The 18292-nt window shown below is 42.4% G+C and overlaps 1 protein-coding gene across 2 annotated transcripts in view; it reads left to right on the top strand.

The window, feature by feature from the left end:
- The window catches only part of thada (THADA armadillo repeat containing), a 154561-nt gene that overhangs the window by 130232 nt on the left and 6037 nt on the right, over window positions 1-18292 (top strand). For both annotated transcript variants that reach the window (XM_061745696.1, XM_061745695.1), the window contains exons 32-35: window positions 3074-3198; window positions 6110-6182; window positions 6959-7112; window positions 7198-7317. In XM_061745696.1, coding sequence (XP_061601680.1) covers window positions 3074-3198; window positions 6110-6182; window positions 6959-7112; window positions 7198-7317 — 472 coding nt within the window. The remainder of the gene's footprint in view (window positions 1-3073; window positions 3199-6109; window positions 6183-6958; window positions 7113-7197; window positions 7318-18292) is intronic.

Genomic DNA, 18292 nt, shown 5'->3' with positions numbered 1-18292 from the left:
TGGCAGCATTTACGCCGACCCGAAGGCCCCCTGGACGGGGATACAGTTTACGAGGCCGCTCTAATGCCCTTTATCCACCAAACCGGTTCCAGGCTGGTTCTGGTTCTGGGCCAGTGCTGAGTTTGGAACCGGTGTTCTGCCAATCCTTGCTACCTGCCAAGAAATGCTACTTTGTGGTTCTGCGCATGCACACAGTCGATTTTCAAAGTTTGATTGCCATGCCAATCATTTCTTGCACCATGTAAAATTGATATTATGGAATGTTTGAGCATTTGATCCTTCAAAATACACGACCCATGACATGAATTGCATCACACTTTGTGAACATTATACGATAAAGAGAAAAAAACAATTCTATCGCTTTATTTTATCATTCAGGCCCCGTTTACACGGAGCAAAAACAGAGGCGTTTTCATGCGTTTTGGCCGTTCGTTTACACGAATACGGAGCTCAAAGCCCCCAAAAACGATCATTTCTGAAAACTCCGGCCAAAGTGGAGATTTTCAAAAACTCAGTTTTCACGTTTGCTTGTAAACGGAGGAAAACGGAGGAAAACGGAGATTTAGGCTCAGAACGTCACATTATGCAACAGAAACGTCACCAGCATCATTTGTGCGACCTGTGTTTACAATTAGTTTGGCCACCGTCAATATTTTCTTTTATTTTACCTGTTTTAAATTCTAAAGTTACACTTAAAAGTAACTCCACTTTTCTGTCACTCCAAACGAAAGACTCTCGTTCCGTCTTGGAAGTAAAGCCGGAATTATGGTCCCGCGTTAAATCGACGCAGAGCCTACGGCGTAGGTTCTGCGTTGGTGTAACGCAGAACCATAAATCAGCCTTAACTGGAAGTTACACGTGTCATTTGTTGATGTTTTTTCCAGGATTCTGATTGGCTGGCATGACGTTAACAGCGTTTTCATGCGGGTTCGTGTAAACGAGGATATTTTTGAAAACGTAGAGGGGAAAATATCCGTTTTTGTAAATACCCGGCTAAATGTAAACGTGGCCTCAGTCATCGGCCTTTAATTAACCAGGCAGGTCATTAAGAACATTCTTATTTACAATGACGGCCTGGCAAGAGACAAGGACCACTTGGGGGGGAAAGGAAGTGGGCTAGGGAGTAAAACACAGTAAAATTGTAGCTCTGCAAAGGTTGAAAACCATTAGGTAGCATTTTTTGGTAGCAGAAATTGGCAGAACACCAGGCTTTCTGTTTCCACTGACAAAGAACCGGTTCCAAGGTAGCACCAACTCTTTGCTGGTCTAGAGGAAAGAACCGCTTACCTAAGCGGAGGGGGCGGAGTTATTAAGACCAACTGCAATAGCAAGACTGGGAGACGGAGACATTTTCAAATAAGAAGGAATCTGGATGCAGCAAAGTAGGGCTGCACGATTAATCGTTAAAAAAATCGCGATCTCGATTCATGCTTGAACGCAATCTCATTTCCAAATGACGACGATTTAAAATTTTTTTTTTTTTTTTTTTTTTTTTTTTAAAGATGGCTGCATAAAAAAGGCCTATGTTCTAGGTTGTTGTAGTCCTGTCATGGTCAACTATCATGTTGTCATGTTTGTTATATTTTGTTTGATGATTGTGGATTACATTTGGAGAAACATCTACCTTTCTCATCACCTGACACATATTGCACATAAATATTGTTAAAATTGTTATTGCTATTAAAATTATTTAAAGACAAGAGAGATGTTTATTGTTTTTATGTTCAATGTCAGCTGTTACAGCAAAAAGCAGCCAGAGGAATAATTTGTTGCCTCAGAACTACAGGATCTGTTACAAGTCCCCTTTCTGAAAGGGTGTTCAACTCAGGGAGGAACAAATATTGTTAAATTGTTATTATTGTTTCAATTATTCAAAGGTTTGTGTAAAGAAGACAAGAGATGTTTATTGTTATTATATTTTTGTTCAGCTGTTGCAAAGTTAAAGTAATAAGTGCAATAAATTTTATATTGGAAAAAAATCGTGAGAGAATCGTGATCTCAATTCTAAGCAAAAAAATCGTGATTCTCATTTTGTCCAGAATCGTGCAGCCCTACAGCAAAGCATCATGGGTCTGTCTTTTAGAGATGTTTCCACGGAGGAGCTACGTGGACCAAGTCCTGTTGGAGCAGATACCTTGTTGTTGCTTCAACTTTCACGCAAACGCAGCGAAGTAACTGACGTGGCTCCCTTTAGCACCCGAGCTGTGGAAAAACAAACCGGTTCTCAGCTGGTTCCCAAGTTGAAGGAGATGTGAACCAGAACCAGCCCTGGAACCAGTTTGGTGGAAAAGGGACATGTGATGCATCTTTGACTGGTTCAAACATCAAGAGCCAAGTCCTGGCCGGTAAACATTGATGAAGTAATTTCTAAATCGTTGAGTCAGACTCCATGACGCTAGCTGATGTGTTGCAAAACACAAAAACAACAGATAAATCTTCGGATGACAGACTTGCATCCTGATAGTAGCCTCTTAAGACGAAAAACTGTACAAGAAATGTTGATGCTGATTGGTGGACCATCGTTTTGAAGCATTTTTAAAATTTTGGTCTTCAGCAATGCAACGTTTTGATCTGATCTCCTCGGGACCATAAGATTGTAAATCAATAATAAAATTCACAGGTAAAAAAAAGCTTGTAAAGAATCTCGACGGTCGCCGCAGCAGAACAGAGCGAATCATCTGTTATCCATCAGTTGTTGCCGCAACTTTCACGCAAACGCAGCGACGTAACTCACGTTTGCAGTGACGTAATGACGTGAATCACCTTAGCACCCGAGCTGTGGAAAAACAAACCGGTTCTCAGGTGGTTCTAAGTTGAACGAGTTGTGAACCAGAACCAGCCCGGTTTGGTGGAAAAGGGGAAACATCCTTTGACTGGATCCCACTCAAAGCAGCGGGTAAATATCTGTTGGATAAATACAGGTCATTATCTGAGCCAGTTCTGAGGATGTTGACCCAGAGACGAGCTGGTTCTCACCCCAGGACCTGGTTCAGGGGGAACCTCACACACCTCAGTTCTGCTTGAAGGTTTGTGAATGCGGGATGACTGACGGTCTCTTTGTCCCCCCCCCCAGGTCCTGCGGGTGATGTGTGAGCTCAGCGCCAGCGCCCAGCTCTGCTGGAGCGACGGCGAGACCACGTTGTCCCGGGAGGACGTCCTGCTGCACCTCCTTTCGGTGGCCCGGAGCTCCGCCCACAGGTCAGTGACCCCCGACTCTCGTCTCCATGACAACGCTATGACACGTTTGTCATGATCTCAGGGTTTTTCCTGGCTCTAATTGAGGCAGAGGTGGCACCGTCCTGATCATGCGGCCAAACCTTGCCTTCAACTGGCTCAAGCAAACACTTTTTACAAGCAAGTTGTTTTGTATTTTGGGAGTTCTAATATGATTAAAAATATGACAATTATATATACAGGACTGTCTCATAAAATTTGAATATTGTGATTTTCTGTAATGCAATTACAAAAACTAAAATGTCATACATTCTGCATTCATTACAAATCAACTTAAATATTGCAAACCTTTTATTATTTCAATATTGCTGATCATGGTTTACAGCTTAAGAAAACTCAAATATCCTATCTCAAAAAATTTGAATATTCTGGGAATCTTAATCTTAAGATGTAAGCCATAATCAGCAATATTAAAATAATAAAAGGCGTGCAATATTTCAGTTGATTTGTAATGAATCCAGAATGTATGACATTTTTGTTTTTTTAATTGCATTACAGAAAATAAAGAACTTTATCACAATATTCAAATTTTATGAGACAGTCCTGTATATAAAGCATTATTTCATTAACATAAAAATATAAATACAAATATAAAAACTCAATCTTACCAAAAATAAAAGGTTTTAAAAAAAACTACCAATGGAACAAGAGAAAACTTTCACTGAAATGAGTGAAAATGGTCTACGACAAGTTACTTTTTAGGTGACAACCCCTCGACCAATCGGTGGCCTGTAGTGTGATGACATCACAGCCCGACTTAGAACCTCAGCAGAATAGATAGAGAGAAGTATCTACTCGGCACGTTAGACCCCTTGGTGGGAAAGAACCAAACCGAGTGGAGGAGAGCCGAGCTGAGTAGGTACTAGTGGAAAAGTGTGATACGTTTTTTAAAACAGGACTTAAAAAGTGAAACATCCCTTAAAACAGCTCAGTTTTGTCTACTGGAACTGTTTCTTGGGTTGTTTCTTCATATCAGTCCATTTATGCGTGAGAGTCGGTTCCAGATCAATGTCCCGGGTCGTACTAGTCCCTGATGTGTCTTCAGCTTCTGTCTGAGTGGAAACGAGAGGAAAGGGGGGCGACGGGGATGACGGCTATGATGGTGATGACGGCTCGACTCCCGGCTGAAAAGACGCTGTCAAAACATCCCCAGCGCGATCCGACGGAGGCTTTTAGGCTGTGATGGATGGAGCCGCTCTTCCTCCTCCTTCACCACCCCGTCCTTCTCTTTCTCTCTCCGTGCCGCTGCTGCCACTTGGCTGTCAGGCCTTCATTCAGAGCCAGGATCCAGGTGGGGGGGGCACTCGGGGTCACTAACTGCACCTGGGCGCCCCGGGATTCTGGGTGAGGCATGAAAGCTGACACCGGGGCCCTGAAAGGCCCTGCTTTTCCTTTGCACCTGCCGGGCCGCGGCGCCGTCGTCGTCTTTGTCCTTCATGAAAGAGCCGTGAGTCATCGGCCGCTTTATCTTTCACCGCCAACCGGCTCAGCGACGCCGTTCCTGCACGTGTATCGCCCGGTACGCCCTCCCGCCCCTCGGCGAGCCGCCGGACTCTTCTCACCCCGAGGAGAATGGAGTTCTGCACCAGCTCCGGTTACAAAGGCTCTGAGCTGCCGAGGCTTTTCCTGGCCGCAGGGATCCACTTTCCCCCCGGGGCTGTGATTAGAGGCGGGTTAGACTAGATCGGGTTGCTTCTTGTACAGTTGTTTCCCCTGATGTAGCGGCGAGGGGAAGCACACTTCTATTGTGGGTTGGGAGGATGTACAGGTGAGTTACGGCGGCGTAGCGTCGGACGTTGTTCAGATTAAAGCCCTGCGCAGGACTGTTTTCTTCATCCCCAGCCCACAGTGTTTATATCCACTCCCGCCCGCATCCGCAAAACTCATGCCGCACAATAATAGAGATGCATTGATTTTGTGTCTTCTCCCGTCCCGCAAGAGAAATGTCCTACACAAATCTATCTGATTTAATGTTACATTAATGTTTCATTGTGGAGCTTGATGGATAATTGACAGTTTTGACAAGTGTGTGTTTTACGTGGACCTCCTGTGCAAATCCTGGTCAAATAAAGGTAAAATTAAAAATTAAAGCTGCAAGCAGCGATGAACGGGCCCTCGCACTCATGGCCACCATCCCCCATAAACATATCAGAAATGACACCACCCACGAGTCTTTATGTCAAACCATTCAAAAGTTATAGTCAGAAAATCGGGAGAACCAATCAGAAGAAGGGGCGGGGCTAATTTTCACCATTCATGGTCAAGGACTCAAAACCATGTCCGATGACACCACCCACAACTCTTTATGTCAAACCATTCAAAAGTTATGGCAGAGAGAAGTATTCTAGGGGGCGCTGTTGAGCCATCTTGCCACGCCCATTAATGCAAACCATGAAATATCAAATTTATCGCCAGGCCTGACTTGGTGCAAAATTTGGTGACTTTTGGGGAACACACCTGGGTGCACGTTATGGTTCGGGCCGTATTAATTGCCGAAGGAATGGCATAAATTGCGCCAAAATTACATGATTAATTCAAAATGTTCAAAATGGCCGACTTCCTGTTCGGTTTCGGCCATGGCGCCAAGAGACTTTTCTTTAAGTTGCGACATGCGGTGTGTACCGATTTTCGTTCATGTACGTCAAACCGTATTATGGGGCTTGAGGCACAAAGTTTTTTCTGTCTGAACCAACCAGATGAAGGGTGGGCGCGCTTTTTGGCGTCTAGCGTCGCCACGGTAATGCTTTTGAAAGAGAAAAGCAATGCGTTACCTTAATTTCCTGCAAAGGATTAATAAAGTATCTTATCTATCTATCTATCTATCTTATCTTCTGGTCCTGATGGAAGGCTGATCCTGTGTTTGTGTGTTTTCCAGCGTGGAGCTGCACTGTGCTGCCCTGACGCTGCTGTCTCAGCTGGTGGTGGAGCTGGTGACCTCTGACCCCCAGGTAGGGACCGCTGCAGCGGTGACCTCTTTAACTGTAATTAAATACAGACACATGCAGATGCACCAAAACATTAAATCAGATGCAAACTACAAATAGTTTACAAAACTGTACATTAACAAGAGGAAGAACTGCTGATCACCAGATTCTGTCACCTTGGTGCAACGGATCTCAGTTATCCGAGTCCGAGACAAGACCAGGACCACAAAAAAGTGGTCTTGAGACCTCTCAGCCCCCGCTAAGATTTCCTGGCTCTTTCTTCTCCAAGAAGTTGTGTTGCGGCTCTCTATCCAAACTTTTGTGAACCGCTACTGAGCGGGTCAACACAGTCAAAAACAAAAGACAGACGCGGATCCAGCGTCACCTCCAAATTGATGCAATTAAATAATAATTCAGCAGATTATACTGTTGCAAAAAGTATCCATCAAAAGACAAAAAAAAGCATCTTAATATAATTCTGCTATCTGCCCTTTGCAGTCAAAAAACGGTTCCGCTTCCCACTCTCACACTCTTCCTTCATCTGCAGGTGTCAATAATCACTCATTAAATTACTGCAGACATTCTGACACAAGAAAGGAGGGGCAGACAAGGCAACAAACCAACAAAAAATGATTTCTTCTGAACTTATCTGTCCATAATATATACAACACAAACAATACCATGCCCCCATCAACCAATTTATATACGCCTTCTTTCAAATAAAGGATTAAGTAAATAAAGTATGTTTAAACTAACCAAGATTAATTTTGGCCTCAACAAGTTGTGTTTCTCTCCCCCAGCAGGGCGCGGCTGCAGCAGACGCCCTGAGCCAGTGGGGGGCGCTGCTGAGCTCCTGCTGCGGCGAGGAGCAGCCGGTGGAGGTGAAGCTGACGGCCGCCGAGGTTCTGGTCAGCTGCACGTCGGCCCTGCTGACCCCCCCACACCTGCCGCTGGGTGAGTGACGGGACAGTGACAGGTTAGAACCCAGACCTGGTCCTGGATCCTCCTGACCCCCCTGTCCCCCCCTGTCCCCCCCCAGGTCTGGGCACCACCCTGGCCCTGTGGAGGAGTCTGCTGCTGCTGCTGCAGGACGAGGACCAGGAAGTCCGGGACGCCGCTGCCGACTTCACCACCCACGTACCCACACACCTGGTACCAGGTACTGGCTCTCGGCCCAATCAAACGTGTTTTCCATGTAAACCTCAATTCAGAATTACTATTTCCATGTAAACTCGAAGGAAGATAGTTTAGTTCTGAATTATTTAATTCCAAATAATTTCATTTCATTTTTATTTATTCCGATCATGGAAATATGCAAACAAAAGAAACAAACAAGTAAAATGACAACACAATCAAAAGCATATTCCATAACCAGAAAGGAGCAGGAAGAAGAAAATCTTATTATACCTGCCCCTCCCTCAAAACAAAATTGAACAATAATAACAGATGGTCTGCACAATTACTTAGTTAATATCACAAGGAAAGAAAAACAAAAAAAATCAAAGATAGATTGTCTGTCTCCATACGCATATATTATAGATTTTGACTATTTTATCCATACATTACTATTTTTTTCTCTTTAAATTTCTTTTTAAACTGAAATATGTTTATACACAAGGGTGCACACAAGCCGGTACTCGAGGGCTAGTCTACTGCATGTTTTAGATGTTTCCCTGTCTTCAACACACCTGATTCTAATCACTGGTCGTCATCAACATGTCATCAAGGTTTACACAACTCTGTTGGTGACACAGCCTTGTCTATCAGGGTTGTGTTGATGCAGGGAAACATCTAAAACGTGCAGTAGACTGGCCCTCGAGTACCGGCTTGTGTGCACCCCTGTTTATACAGCCCTTTAAATCATAATGTAATGAATTCCATAACTTAATTCCAACAATTGAAACGCTCATCTGCTTTAAAGTTGTTCGGGCAAATAAATTAATTCCAAATTAAAAAAACACCATGTAACCGTGGGCATGATGGTTGTAATGCCAGGGTCAAGGTGTGTGTGTGTGGCTGGGGGCCACTGGGGGCCGAGGGGGGCCGAGGGGGGCCGCTAGCTCTCAAGTGCCCCCATCGCTGCAGCTTCCTGTCCTCACAGCAGTCACTTCCTGTGCTTTTCCAGCCGCCCTCATGGTGTCTGTGCCTCTGATGTTATCTGGTAAGAAAACAAAACAAAATCTGGTAAAACAAAACACCAGACGGTTCAAACTTCTCCAGGAGGAACAACCTCACGAGGGACGACATACGTGTACGTTTCGCTTTCTTACTTTCACTTTGGAAGAAGAATCTGAGAACCTGAGAATCTGGGAATCTGGGAAGCTCGATTAAAATTCCTGGAAGTGTTTCCACTCCGGTATTTACCCAGACGCAGCGTGTGTGTGTGTGTGGGGGTGTGTGTGTGTGTGTGCAGATAAGCCTTTACTCCAGACAGACGTGGAGGTCGGCAGCGTGACTAAGATGGGAAGGTTTTTCTTTCTCTGCAACAGGAAGAGAGACACAATAGGCTGAAGTACAGCGTGTGTGTGTGTGTGTGTGTGTGTGTGTGTGTGTGTGTGTGTGTGTGTGTGTGTGTGTGTGTGTGTGTGTGTGTGTGTGTGTGTGTGTGTGTGTGTGTGTGTGTGTGTGTGTGTGTGTGTGTGTGTGTGTGTGTGTGTGCGTGTGTGTGGAAAGTGAGTGGGACGTCCTGCTGATCATATCCAGCTCAGTTGAAGTCAACTCTTCTCTCGTAGGAGCCAGAATATATATATATATACGTGTATGTATATATATATACAGTACAAAGTGTGTCCAAACTTTTGGTCTGTACTGTATATACACACACACACACACGCATCTGAAAAGTGATCCTAAAGCCAACTTTACCCACCAACTGTCATCATGACTGGAGCCATTTTCAAGGTTTTATACGATTATTAGCAAGTCTGACTGACTTTAACAAACTCGTGTTGCCGTGACTCTGTTTCCGGCCTGACGGGGCTGCCAGCGGCTGCTAGCTGCTGCTAGCGACTATTAGCTGCTGCTAGCGGCTGCTCGCGGCCCCGTGTGTTTGTGTTGGAGTGTTTTACGACCCGTCATTGCAGAGTCAAGTGTCCGAGGTGTGAGCTGCCGGCGCAGAGGTGACGACTCCCGGCCCTTTGATATGGAGGACGAGCCCAACGTGGGAATCTCTCCCCGGTTCAGGGTCCCGGTTCAGCCGCCGCTATCTCACTCTCAAGTGTGTTTTATTAGAGCACATTAAAATACAACTACAAATTTACAGTAAACACAAATCAGTGTGCATAGAGTTCAGCGCATAGTGCACTTTTCTGTTTTCTTAGAACATAATAAATGAAGAACCTGATATAAAATGTGGAATGCAAAATACAAAGAAAGGAAAAATAGGTAAGAATAACAATAGATAAATAAATGAATAGATAAATAAATAAAATGAAATATAGGTAAAAACATAAACAGCCCCCCACCCTAGCCAGCCACTCCTCCGTCTGTTCACTACTTTGTTAATGTGAAGGGGAAATGTCAATTTCTGATAGGAGGTGTGAGATAATGAATGAGAGGGGACCACATGTTTTCAAAGTAAGAGTTCATCCAGAAGAGAATATCTTATTCTTTCCAAGTGGAGTGTGTTAGTAAGGTCACTGAGCCACATCTTTGTGGTGGCTACATCTTTTTTCTTCCAATGCATGAGAAGTAACTTTTTTGAAATGATAAGACTATAGGAGAGGAAACATTGTTGGAAGTTCATCTGATGTTCCTAAAATAAGATTGAATGGATCGGTCTCTAGGTGTATGAGAAGTATTTTGCATATTAAACTGAATATATTAAACCAATAGGTCTTAACCTCGGGACAAAGCATACCAAACAGATCCAGGGCAGCAAACAGAGTCGTATGAAATCGGTTTTATTTTTTCCCACATTCCATTTTTATTTTTTCCATTTTCGGTTTTTAATTTTTGAGAATTTGGTTTTTAGCATTTTATGCAAATATAACCTCAAAAAACTATATAAAGCAATGAAATATAGACAATTATAACTGAAAACATTGTTTTCATACTTTTAAACATATTCAAAGGCAAAAACATGGCACTAGTTATTCTGGTGTCCAACAAAACATTCCTTTTTTGGGCAAAAACAAAATAATTCCAAAAGTTATTTGTATGAAATAAATAACTAAGAAAAAAATAACTCAAATATGCCTTTCAATATCAATTTAAAGTGCAAAAAAAGAAAGAAATTGCAACAGCTCAACAGCGCATGTGTGAATTAAATGACGTGACTACTGGGATTAAAGTTCACCGGGCAAAAATGTAATAATGAAAAAAAATCGATCTTTAGACTTACAAATCGATTTTTAGGAATTAATATGAGAATCGATTTAGAATCGGAAAAATCGATTTTTTTCAACACAGGCCTGGTCCTAAACTCTCTACCCATTGAGCATCCGGGATCTCAGTGCCCATTTCTTCCTCCCATTTTCTCCTTATTAAAGTGGAATTCACTGGATTGGTAGCTTGCAAGGTGTCACATATATAAGATATGGATTTTTCTAAGCGAGACACAGGCCGGAGGCGTCTGTCCAGCCGCCTCTATCTCCACGTGCCGAGACGCTGCTAATGATTTCCTTGTCAAACATGACGCAGCTCTCGCCTTGTCTTGAGTGGATCAGCTGGAAAATAGATTTTTCTATCGACAATAAAAATAACCCCCCCAGACGAGGGGGGGGGGGTTCTCGGTGAAGACGTCAGATCAGCTGAGGTTCATCTCCCCCACACTGGAGCTTTTGTCCCGGACAGGAAAAGTAAATCTAATTTAACCCCCCGGCATCGCTAGAATACCTCCGGGCTAATTGGGTCTGAAATCAAACTCTCATCGTCTCTGGACCTCCGACACTGAACACTCTTGATTGGACGAAGGCTCGTCAGATTACAGGGATTAAAGTTATGATTAGAAACTATTTAAAGTAGAATTAAAAGATTTAGTTATTCAGCTTGTTACTGAAAGTAAACACTGGAAACCAGTGAATTAGTACGTATGGACGCAATATAACTGTTTATTCAGTTGTTATGTTGTTATTCTGCAGGTATCTAACACTGGATTTCCATTAAACTTTTATTATACTACTATTTTTTGGCCCAGATCCGATTCTGAGTAATTTGATTTTTTTTTTTTTTTCTAGTTCGGTTTTCAGTCACTTTTATTTATTTATTTACCTCCGCTGTAACGCTGCTCTGACCACAAACAAACAACTTTATTGAACTCACTTTACATGACATGGCCCACAGTCCCCACCTCACCCATAGCGTTCTTTTTATTAGCAGCGTTGTCATGGTTACTTGTTGATACACCGTTTTTTTAGCGTTTTTCTATCATCTATTTGATGCGCTGATGAAAATAATGAGAATAAATGATATATCCGATCCCTGATCGGGATGCAATGTCCGATTTCAATCAAATCTAAAACAACGTGATCGGATCGGGACATGCCTACTGTATCCCGACGATATCCCGGCTATATCGGCCATTCTCATTGGCTGGGGGCGATGACATCATGACGCGTGGCTGGAAACGCCCTCGAATAAACTCTTTCGCCGATAGCTGTTCGTCTTTCTGAAGTTCTGTTTCCAGTTAGCCGTCACAGCATCTTTTTTACAGCCCAGTTAAACTGTCGCAAATTCTCAACAACGTTCTTTCCTTCATTTGGCAGTTGCATGACATCATAACTAAACCAAACGTCTGAATCAAACAGCGTGGCTGTTGATAACGGGTTAAAAATCTCATGTTTGGTTTCAGATCCAACTCTAAGGGCCGTGAACTTTTTTGTACCACAGTAAATTCAATAAACAATAAATTCATTTTTGATAAGGTTGATTGACAATCGGCTCAGCCAATGGCTATTTATCGCTGGATTAAACTTTCACTATCCTAATAATATCCCGGCTATATCAGCTATTCTCATTGGCTGAGGGCGATGACGACGTGACGCGTGGCTGGAAACGCCCTCGTAAAAACCTAGCGCAGATACCTGTTCGTCCTTCTGAAGTTCGGCTTCCATAAAAGATAAATACATTAAAGAATAAATTCATTTCTGATAAGACAAATTCAAATGTATTTATAAAGCACATTTCACATTATGAGCATGGACTCGATGTGCTCAAAATACATAAACAAACAAAATTACAAGTTTACAATAACAGAAATAGATAACAAGTATGACAAGAGAAAAAACAATAATAACAACCATAATTCCATTTTAACAAAAGTACGATCACGCAGCCAACCATGAGTTTAGGCAAACGCCTGTGCAAAAAGGTACGTTTTTAGTCTGCTTTTGAAAGTGGACCTTAGTTCCTGTGGAGAGGAATTCCAGAGAGTGTGGTAGTGACTGAAAACACCATGAGCCGATCTAGTGTGGATTCTAGGTATGATGAGAAGACTATGATTGGATGATCTAAGGGATCTGTCCGGCATGTATTCAGTCAGCATGTCCACCATGTAGGAGGGAGCTAAGCCATTCATAGATTTAAAGACAATAAGAAGTACTTTAAAATCTACTCTTTGTTTAACAGGGAGCCAGTGAAGAGAGGACAAAACAGGAGTGATGTGTTCATACCTCGTGGTTTTTGTTAGAATTCTGGCTGCAGCATTTTGAATAAGCTGAAGTTTATGTAACACTTGCTTTGTTAGTCCTGCAAAAAGTGCATTGCAATAATCTAATCTACTGGAGATAAAAGCATGAACCAGCTTTTCAGAGTCTGGTTGTGACAGAAAGCATCTTACTTTAGATATATTTCTAAGATGATAGAAGGCAGTCCTGGAGACATTAGCTATGTGTTTCTGGAAGTTAAGATCAGCATCTAAAATAACACCCACGTTTTTGACAAGTTAACAAGGTTTTACTGACAGAGGAGTTAATAGAGGGAGAATATGTTGCCTCAGAGCACTTGGACCAATTAAAAGAATCTCTGTTTTTTCTTCATTTAGCTGTAAAAAGTTTGTTGCCATCCAATACTTGATATCTGTAATGCATTGAATGAGGTCATTGACTGGGCTCAAATGATTGGCAGTAACAGATACATATAATTGTGTGTCATCAGCATAAGAATGATATTCAATATTATGATGCCGAATGATGGACCAATAAGGTTGATTGACAGCCAATGGCTAGCTTCGACCACTTCCTCATCTGTAGTCGCCACACTACCACGCTTAGCGAAGCAACCAGCCGTTCGCATCAACCCGGCGTCTCCCAAACGACACGCCCATTTCTGATGTCTCCTTCGAGTCGACATTTTGAGTGGTACATAAACGTCTGAAGCAAAGCCCCACTCGCCCATCCCCGCGGACTCAGCGCTGCTCACCAGCAGAGCTGGTAGAGTAGCCAAAAATTGTACTCAAGTAAAAGTACTGTTACTTCAGAATAATATGACTCAAGTAGAAGTAAAAAGTTGTCATCCAAATAATTACTTGAGTAAAAGTAAAAAAGTACCTGGTGAAAAAACTACTCAAGTACTGAGTAACGTCTGATTTATTTTTTTAACACAACCATTCAAACAGACAAAAGTACAAAATAATCATCTTCAGGCAAATTAAATCAATAAAATAATAAAATAAATTAAAATTAATAAGAAATAAAAATAGCTTAAATTAAAATAATCTAAAGTAAATTAAATTAAAATTACTTTAATAAATAATAAAATAAATAAAATAATAGAATAAAAAAATAAATTAAGCACAAGTAGCACAAAATTTCAAGCCTTTGTACTTTTCTTTTTTACTCAGGCAGAACTAGAACAAGCCCATGAACTCATAGAAACTCTGTGTGTTTGAGTCTGCGTAAATGTGACAAAACATGCAAAAACAAACATTTTTCCCAAAGAATCACTCAGTGACGTCATGAGATTGACGCGTACGCGGATAAAAGGGATAAAAGAAAAGTAACAGCTCAACGTAGCCTAATGTAGCGGAGTAAGAGTAACAGTTTCTTCTTCACAAATCTACTCAAGTAAAAGTAAAAAGTATAGTGATTCAAAACTACTCCTAAAAGTACAACATTTCCCAAAACTTACTCAGGTAAATGCGACTCGTTACGACCCACCTCTGCTCACCAGGAACAGATCCTCCGCTACCTGGTGGCAGGTGGTGACCTGGTGGTCGTAGATGGAACTGTTACGTGAACGATGCAGCCTTCAAGCAAAGAGAGGTGGAGTGTGTCGGAAGAATGTCAGAACTTATCTCCAGAACTGGTTTTCTGCAAGATTAAGGTTGAATCCATCAGTGAAAACAGACAAAGTATTGAAAATCAAAGTGGTATTGAGTCCGAGATCCTACCACGGCCCGTATGTGACGTCTAAACCGACACTGTTGGACCTGGAAGTGGAGCGGTGGTGGAGGAGCGATGCTCAGCCGTCTGGGGAATCATCCACCTCCACTTATGAATGAATGAATGAATGAATGAATGAATGAAGTTTATTCAGTCATGACAACACAACACAAAAACAACACAACACCAAAAAACATTGTGCACAGCATTAACATTTCACACAAAACCAATAATCATGTGTTGAACAATGACTGAAAAGGCATAGGCTGAAGCAAACTGCTTATAAAAGCCTATCCTTTATTATCAACTTTCTTTTTTTGGCTACCGACCTCCAGAAAACAAAAAAGAGAATAGAAAAGCAAAGAAACAACAAAAGGCAAAGAAACAACAGAAAAGCAAAGACACATTAACAGATAGTCAATCTCACTTATAAGCCTCAAAAATAGCATTACAAACCATTTTCTTAAAACCAAAAGAGAATGACATGTTTTTAAATGTATGTTGGCATCATTACAGAATGTAACTCCAGTAATGGAGACACATCTCCTTTTCATACCTTTTTTAGCTTTTTGTACAGTAAAATTGCAGACACCTCTAAGATTATAGGGAGTTTCCTGAATTGAAAAGAACCTCTGTATTGAGTCGGGGAGCATTTTTGATTTTGCTCTTTTGCTCTTATCTTCATATTGATCTTCAAACGTGACGCTAAAGACGCTATCTGTGTACCATGGCTGATACAGGAAGTCCTTTATACCCCTTTTCCACCAAACAGGTTCCAGGGCTGGTTCTGGTTCTGGTCCAGTGCTGAGTTTGGAACCGGGATTTCTGTTTCCACTGACAAAGAACTGGCTCCGGGCCAGAAGAACCAGTTCCAAAGTAGCACCAACTCTCTGCTGGTCTAAAGGAAAGAACCGCTTACGTAAGCGGAGCATATTTGTAGGAGCCATATTTTATTTTATTCTTTGGTAAGTTCTTCTTCCAAACAGCTAGGGGGCTGTATTTATTTATTTATTTATTTATTTACCTTAGTCTGACACTGATAGTTGAGTAACGCCAGGTTATTTAAGTTGATTATAATTTGACACAGGTGTTGCTGACGAAAGGGGAAGCAAACAGTTTTCGACTGTGCTCTGTGTTAAGTTGCAGTTTTTCTACTTTATTTACACATATTGTTACGTTGATAAAGACGGTTATTAAAAGGCGGTTGTCATCATACCATCAAAGGATCCCATTGATCTTATTTAGAGTACATGTCAAAACAATACAATCAGCAGTAGCAGTAGCGCCAGAATATTAGATTTAGTCGCTACAATATTCAGACCAACGGCAATAGCAAGACTGGTATGGAGCCAAATCAAGGCCAAAAGTTTTGCTAATTTGAAAATAAAATTTGAACCTGAAAATTCTTTTTTACAGTTTACATTTTTTTTTTTTTTCAGTATCAGAACTTTTTATTTCAGTTTCAAATTTTTTTGAAAAAAAAAGATCTGAAACTGAAAAAAGGATTTTAAACTGAAATAAAAAGTTCTGAAACTGAAAAAAAGATTTGAAACTGAAATAAAAAGATCTGATACTGAAAAAAAAAATTTAAACTGTAAAAAAGAATTTTCAGGTTAAAATTGTATTTTCAAATTAGCAAAACTTTTGGCCTTGATTTGGCTCCATAGACTGGGAGACGGAGACATTTTCAAATAATCATGGGTCTGAGGAGGAGACAACCTGTCTTTTAGAGATGTGTCCACGGAGGAGCTACGTGGACCAAGTCCTATTAGAGCAGATACCTGGTTGTTGCTGCAACTTTCAGGCAAATGCAGCGACGTAACTGACGTGGCTCCTCTTAGCACCGAGCTGTGGAAAAGAAACCGGTTCTCTCTTGTGAACCAGAACCAGCCCTGGAACCGGTTTGGTGGAAAAAGGGTGATAGAGAGCCATCATGACCCAAATGCATCATTAGTGACATGATCGGACCTTCCCGCTGTGTCTGCATGCAAACATGTCATTTTTAACTGAAGAAGAAGAAGCTGGAAATAATTAGACAAAGAAGATTTTTTACATTTTAATACCGGATCTAAATGGTTCCCTTCGGACCATTTTCCATTATGACCCTCTGCAGCAGCCGAACTTAACTAAACTAAAGCTTCCAAACAACCATGTAGGAGAAATGTCACGTTACTCAACACTTGATTTGCAGCTGCAGCCTTTTACTTTTGGGCTAAATAAGCTGTTATTTCAGCCTCCGGTGGAAAAGAAGCTCAGAAATGAGCATTGGGCGGCTCTCCTCGCCGTTTCTCACCCAGACAGCAGCGCGGGGGAACCAGGCTTTAATCACTCGGCGGCTGGTGTGAGATGAAGTCACATGTCTGCAGTAATGACGGGTGTCTGCAGGCTCGGTCGGGGTGCGAGCGCGGCGCCGGCTGCAGCGGAGGGTGGTGGGACCGCCGGATCCGGACCGCCGTCTGAGAGCAGCTCCGGTCGCTTGGACCTGGAACCCTTATAGGTCCGGCAGGCCCAATATCGGCGTTACTGAGTGCGTTTACATGGGAAGTTTAATTCCTCTTTAATTCAGAATTAAAGTTAAATCAGATTTAAAATGAGTAAAAATTACCATGTAAACACCCAATTCCGAATGAAAATGGTCATTCCGAATTAAACTTAATTCCAAAGTAAGTGGCTGGTTTATTCCGATTTTAAATCCGAATAGAATAATTCCGCGATCATGTAAACACTCATTCCCCGACTCGGCACGCTGTGGACTTCAACATATTCAAATTTCATGAAGCTGTGATTTAAGGAAATTTTATGTGAAAATCCAGGCCAAATGGCCCCATTCATTCGGATGGGGTTTTTTACCATGGTGAAAAAAAACTGTAAACGTAGCCTAAACCGGAACGTGCACCCATGCATGGCATACATAGTTAGATGCATCTCCATCTTGCCTCGATGGGCATTACTTTTCTCAGTCAAAAGCGTTACCGTGGCGATGCTAGATGCCAAAAAGCGCACCCTATTAATAACTATTGGGAGCACAGGAATGAATGCAATACAACCGTAAACACCTCAAACTGACATAGAACCACCCCGAACACAAACACTACAGCCCCAAACCAAAGCAGCATGAGGGGTCGAATGGGCAGTAGGGCATGCCCATATAAAAATTTCCAGAAATTTTCTAGTTGTTATTGTTGTTGTTGCCCTTGGTCTCGGCGCTCAGCAGCCAGAGGAAGTCGGGGCAGTAAAGTCTGTTTTTATTTCACACCTTTCTTGCTGTGTCACACCTTTGCTTCCTGGTGTCTCGGCTGCAGCGTGTGTGTGTGTGTGTGTGTGTGTGTGTGTGTGTGTGTGTGTGTGTGTGTGTGTGTGTGTGTGTGTGTGTGTGTGTGTGTGTGTGTGTGTGTGTGTGTGTGTGTGTGTGTGTGTGTGTGTGTGTGTGTGTGTGTGTGTGTGTGTGTGTGACACCTCGTCTGAAGGCCTGAGGGGTTTTTTGGGGGGTTTTTGTTGTTGCTTTCAGACTTTATCTGATTACATTTGTTCAAACCTAAACTCTGGTGGCCCCCGTAAACCGGACCTGGTTCTGTTCTGGAGGCCCGACCGTGAGCCCAGACAGGTGTAGTCTGGAGGGGAGGGGGGGGGGGCGAGTGAAGGAATGGAGAAGTGCTGGGAATTTCTCCTACACCCCCCCAGACACCCGACACCCCCCCCAGCTGCAGCGGCTCAGCGGGGATTTACTGGGGAGCGAAGGTCCTTTTTAATTCAGTTTGGAGACTTTAACTGGTCGGAGCGGAATCACGGTGCTGCTGCTGCAACTTGTTACCG

The sequence above is a fragment of the Cololabis saira genome, chromosome 17 (assembly GCF_033807715.1).
Source record: "Cololabis saira isolate AMF1-May2022 chromosome 17, fColSai1.1, whole genome shotgun sequence".
In the NCBI taxonomy this organism is placed as follows: domain Eukaryota; kingdom Metazoa; phylum Chordata; class Actinopteri; order Beloniformes; family Belonidae; genus Cololabis; species Cololabis saira.
Note: the sequence above shows the minus strand (reverse complement) of the source record. Positions and strands in the feature narration are given on the sequence as shown.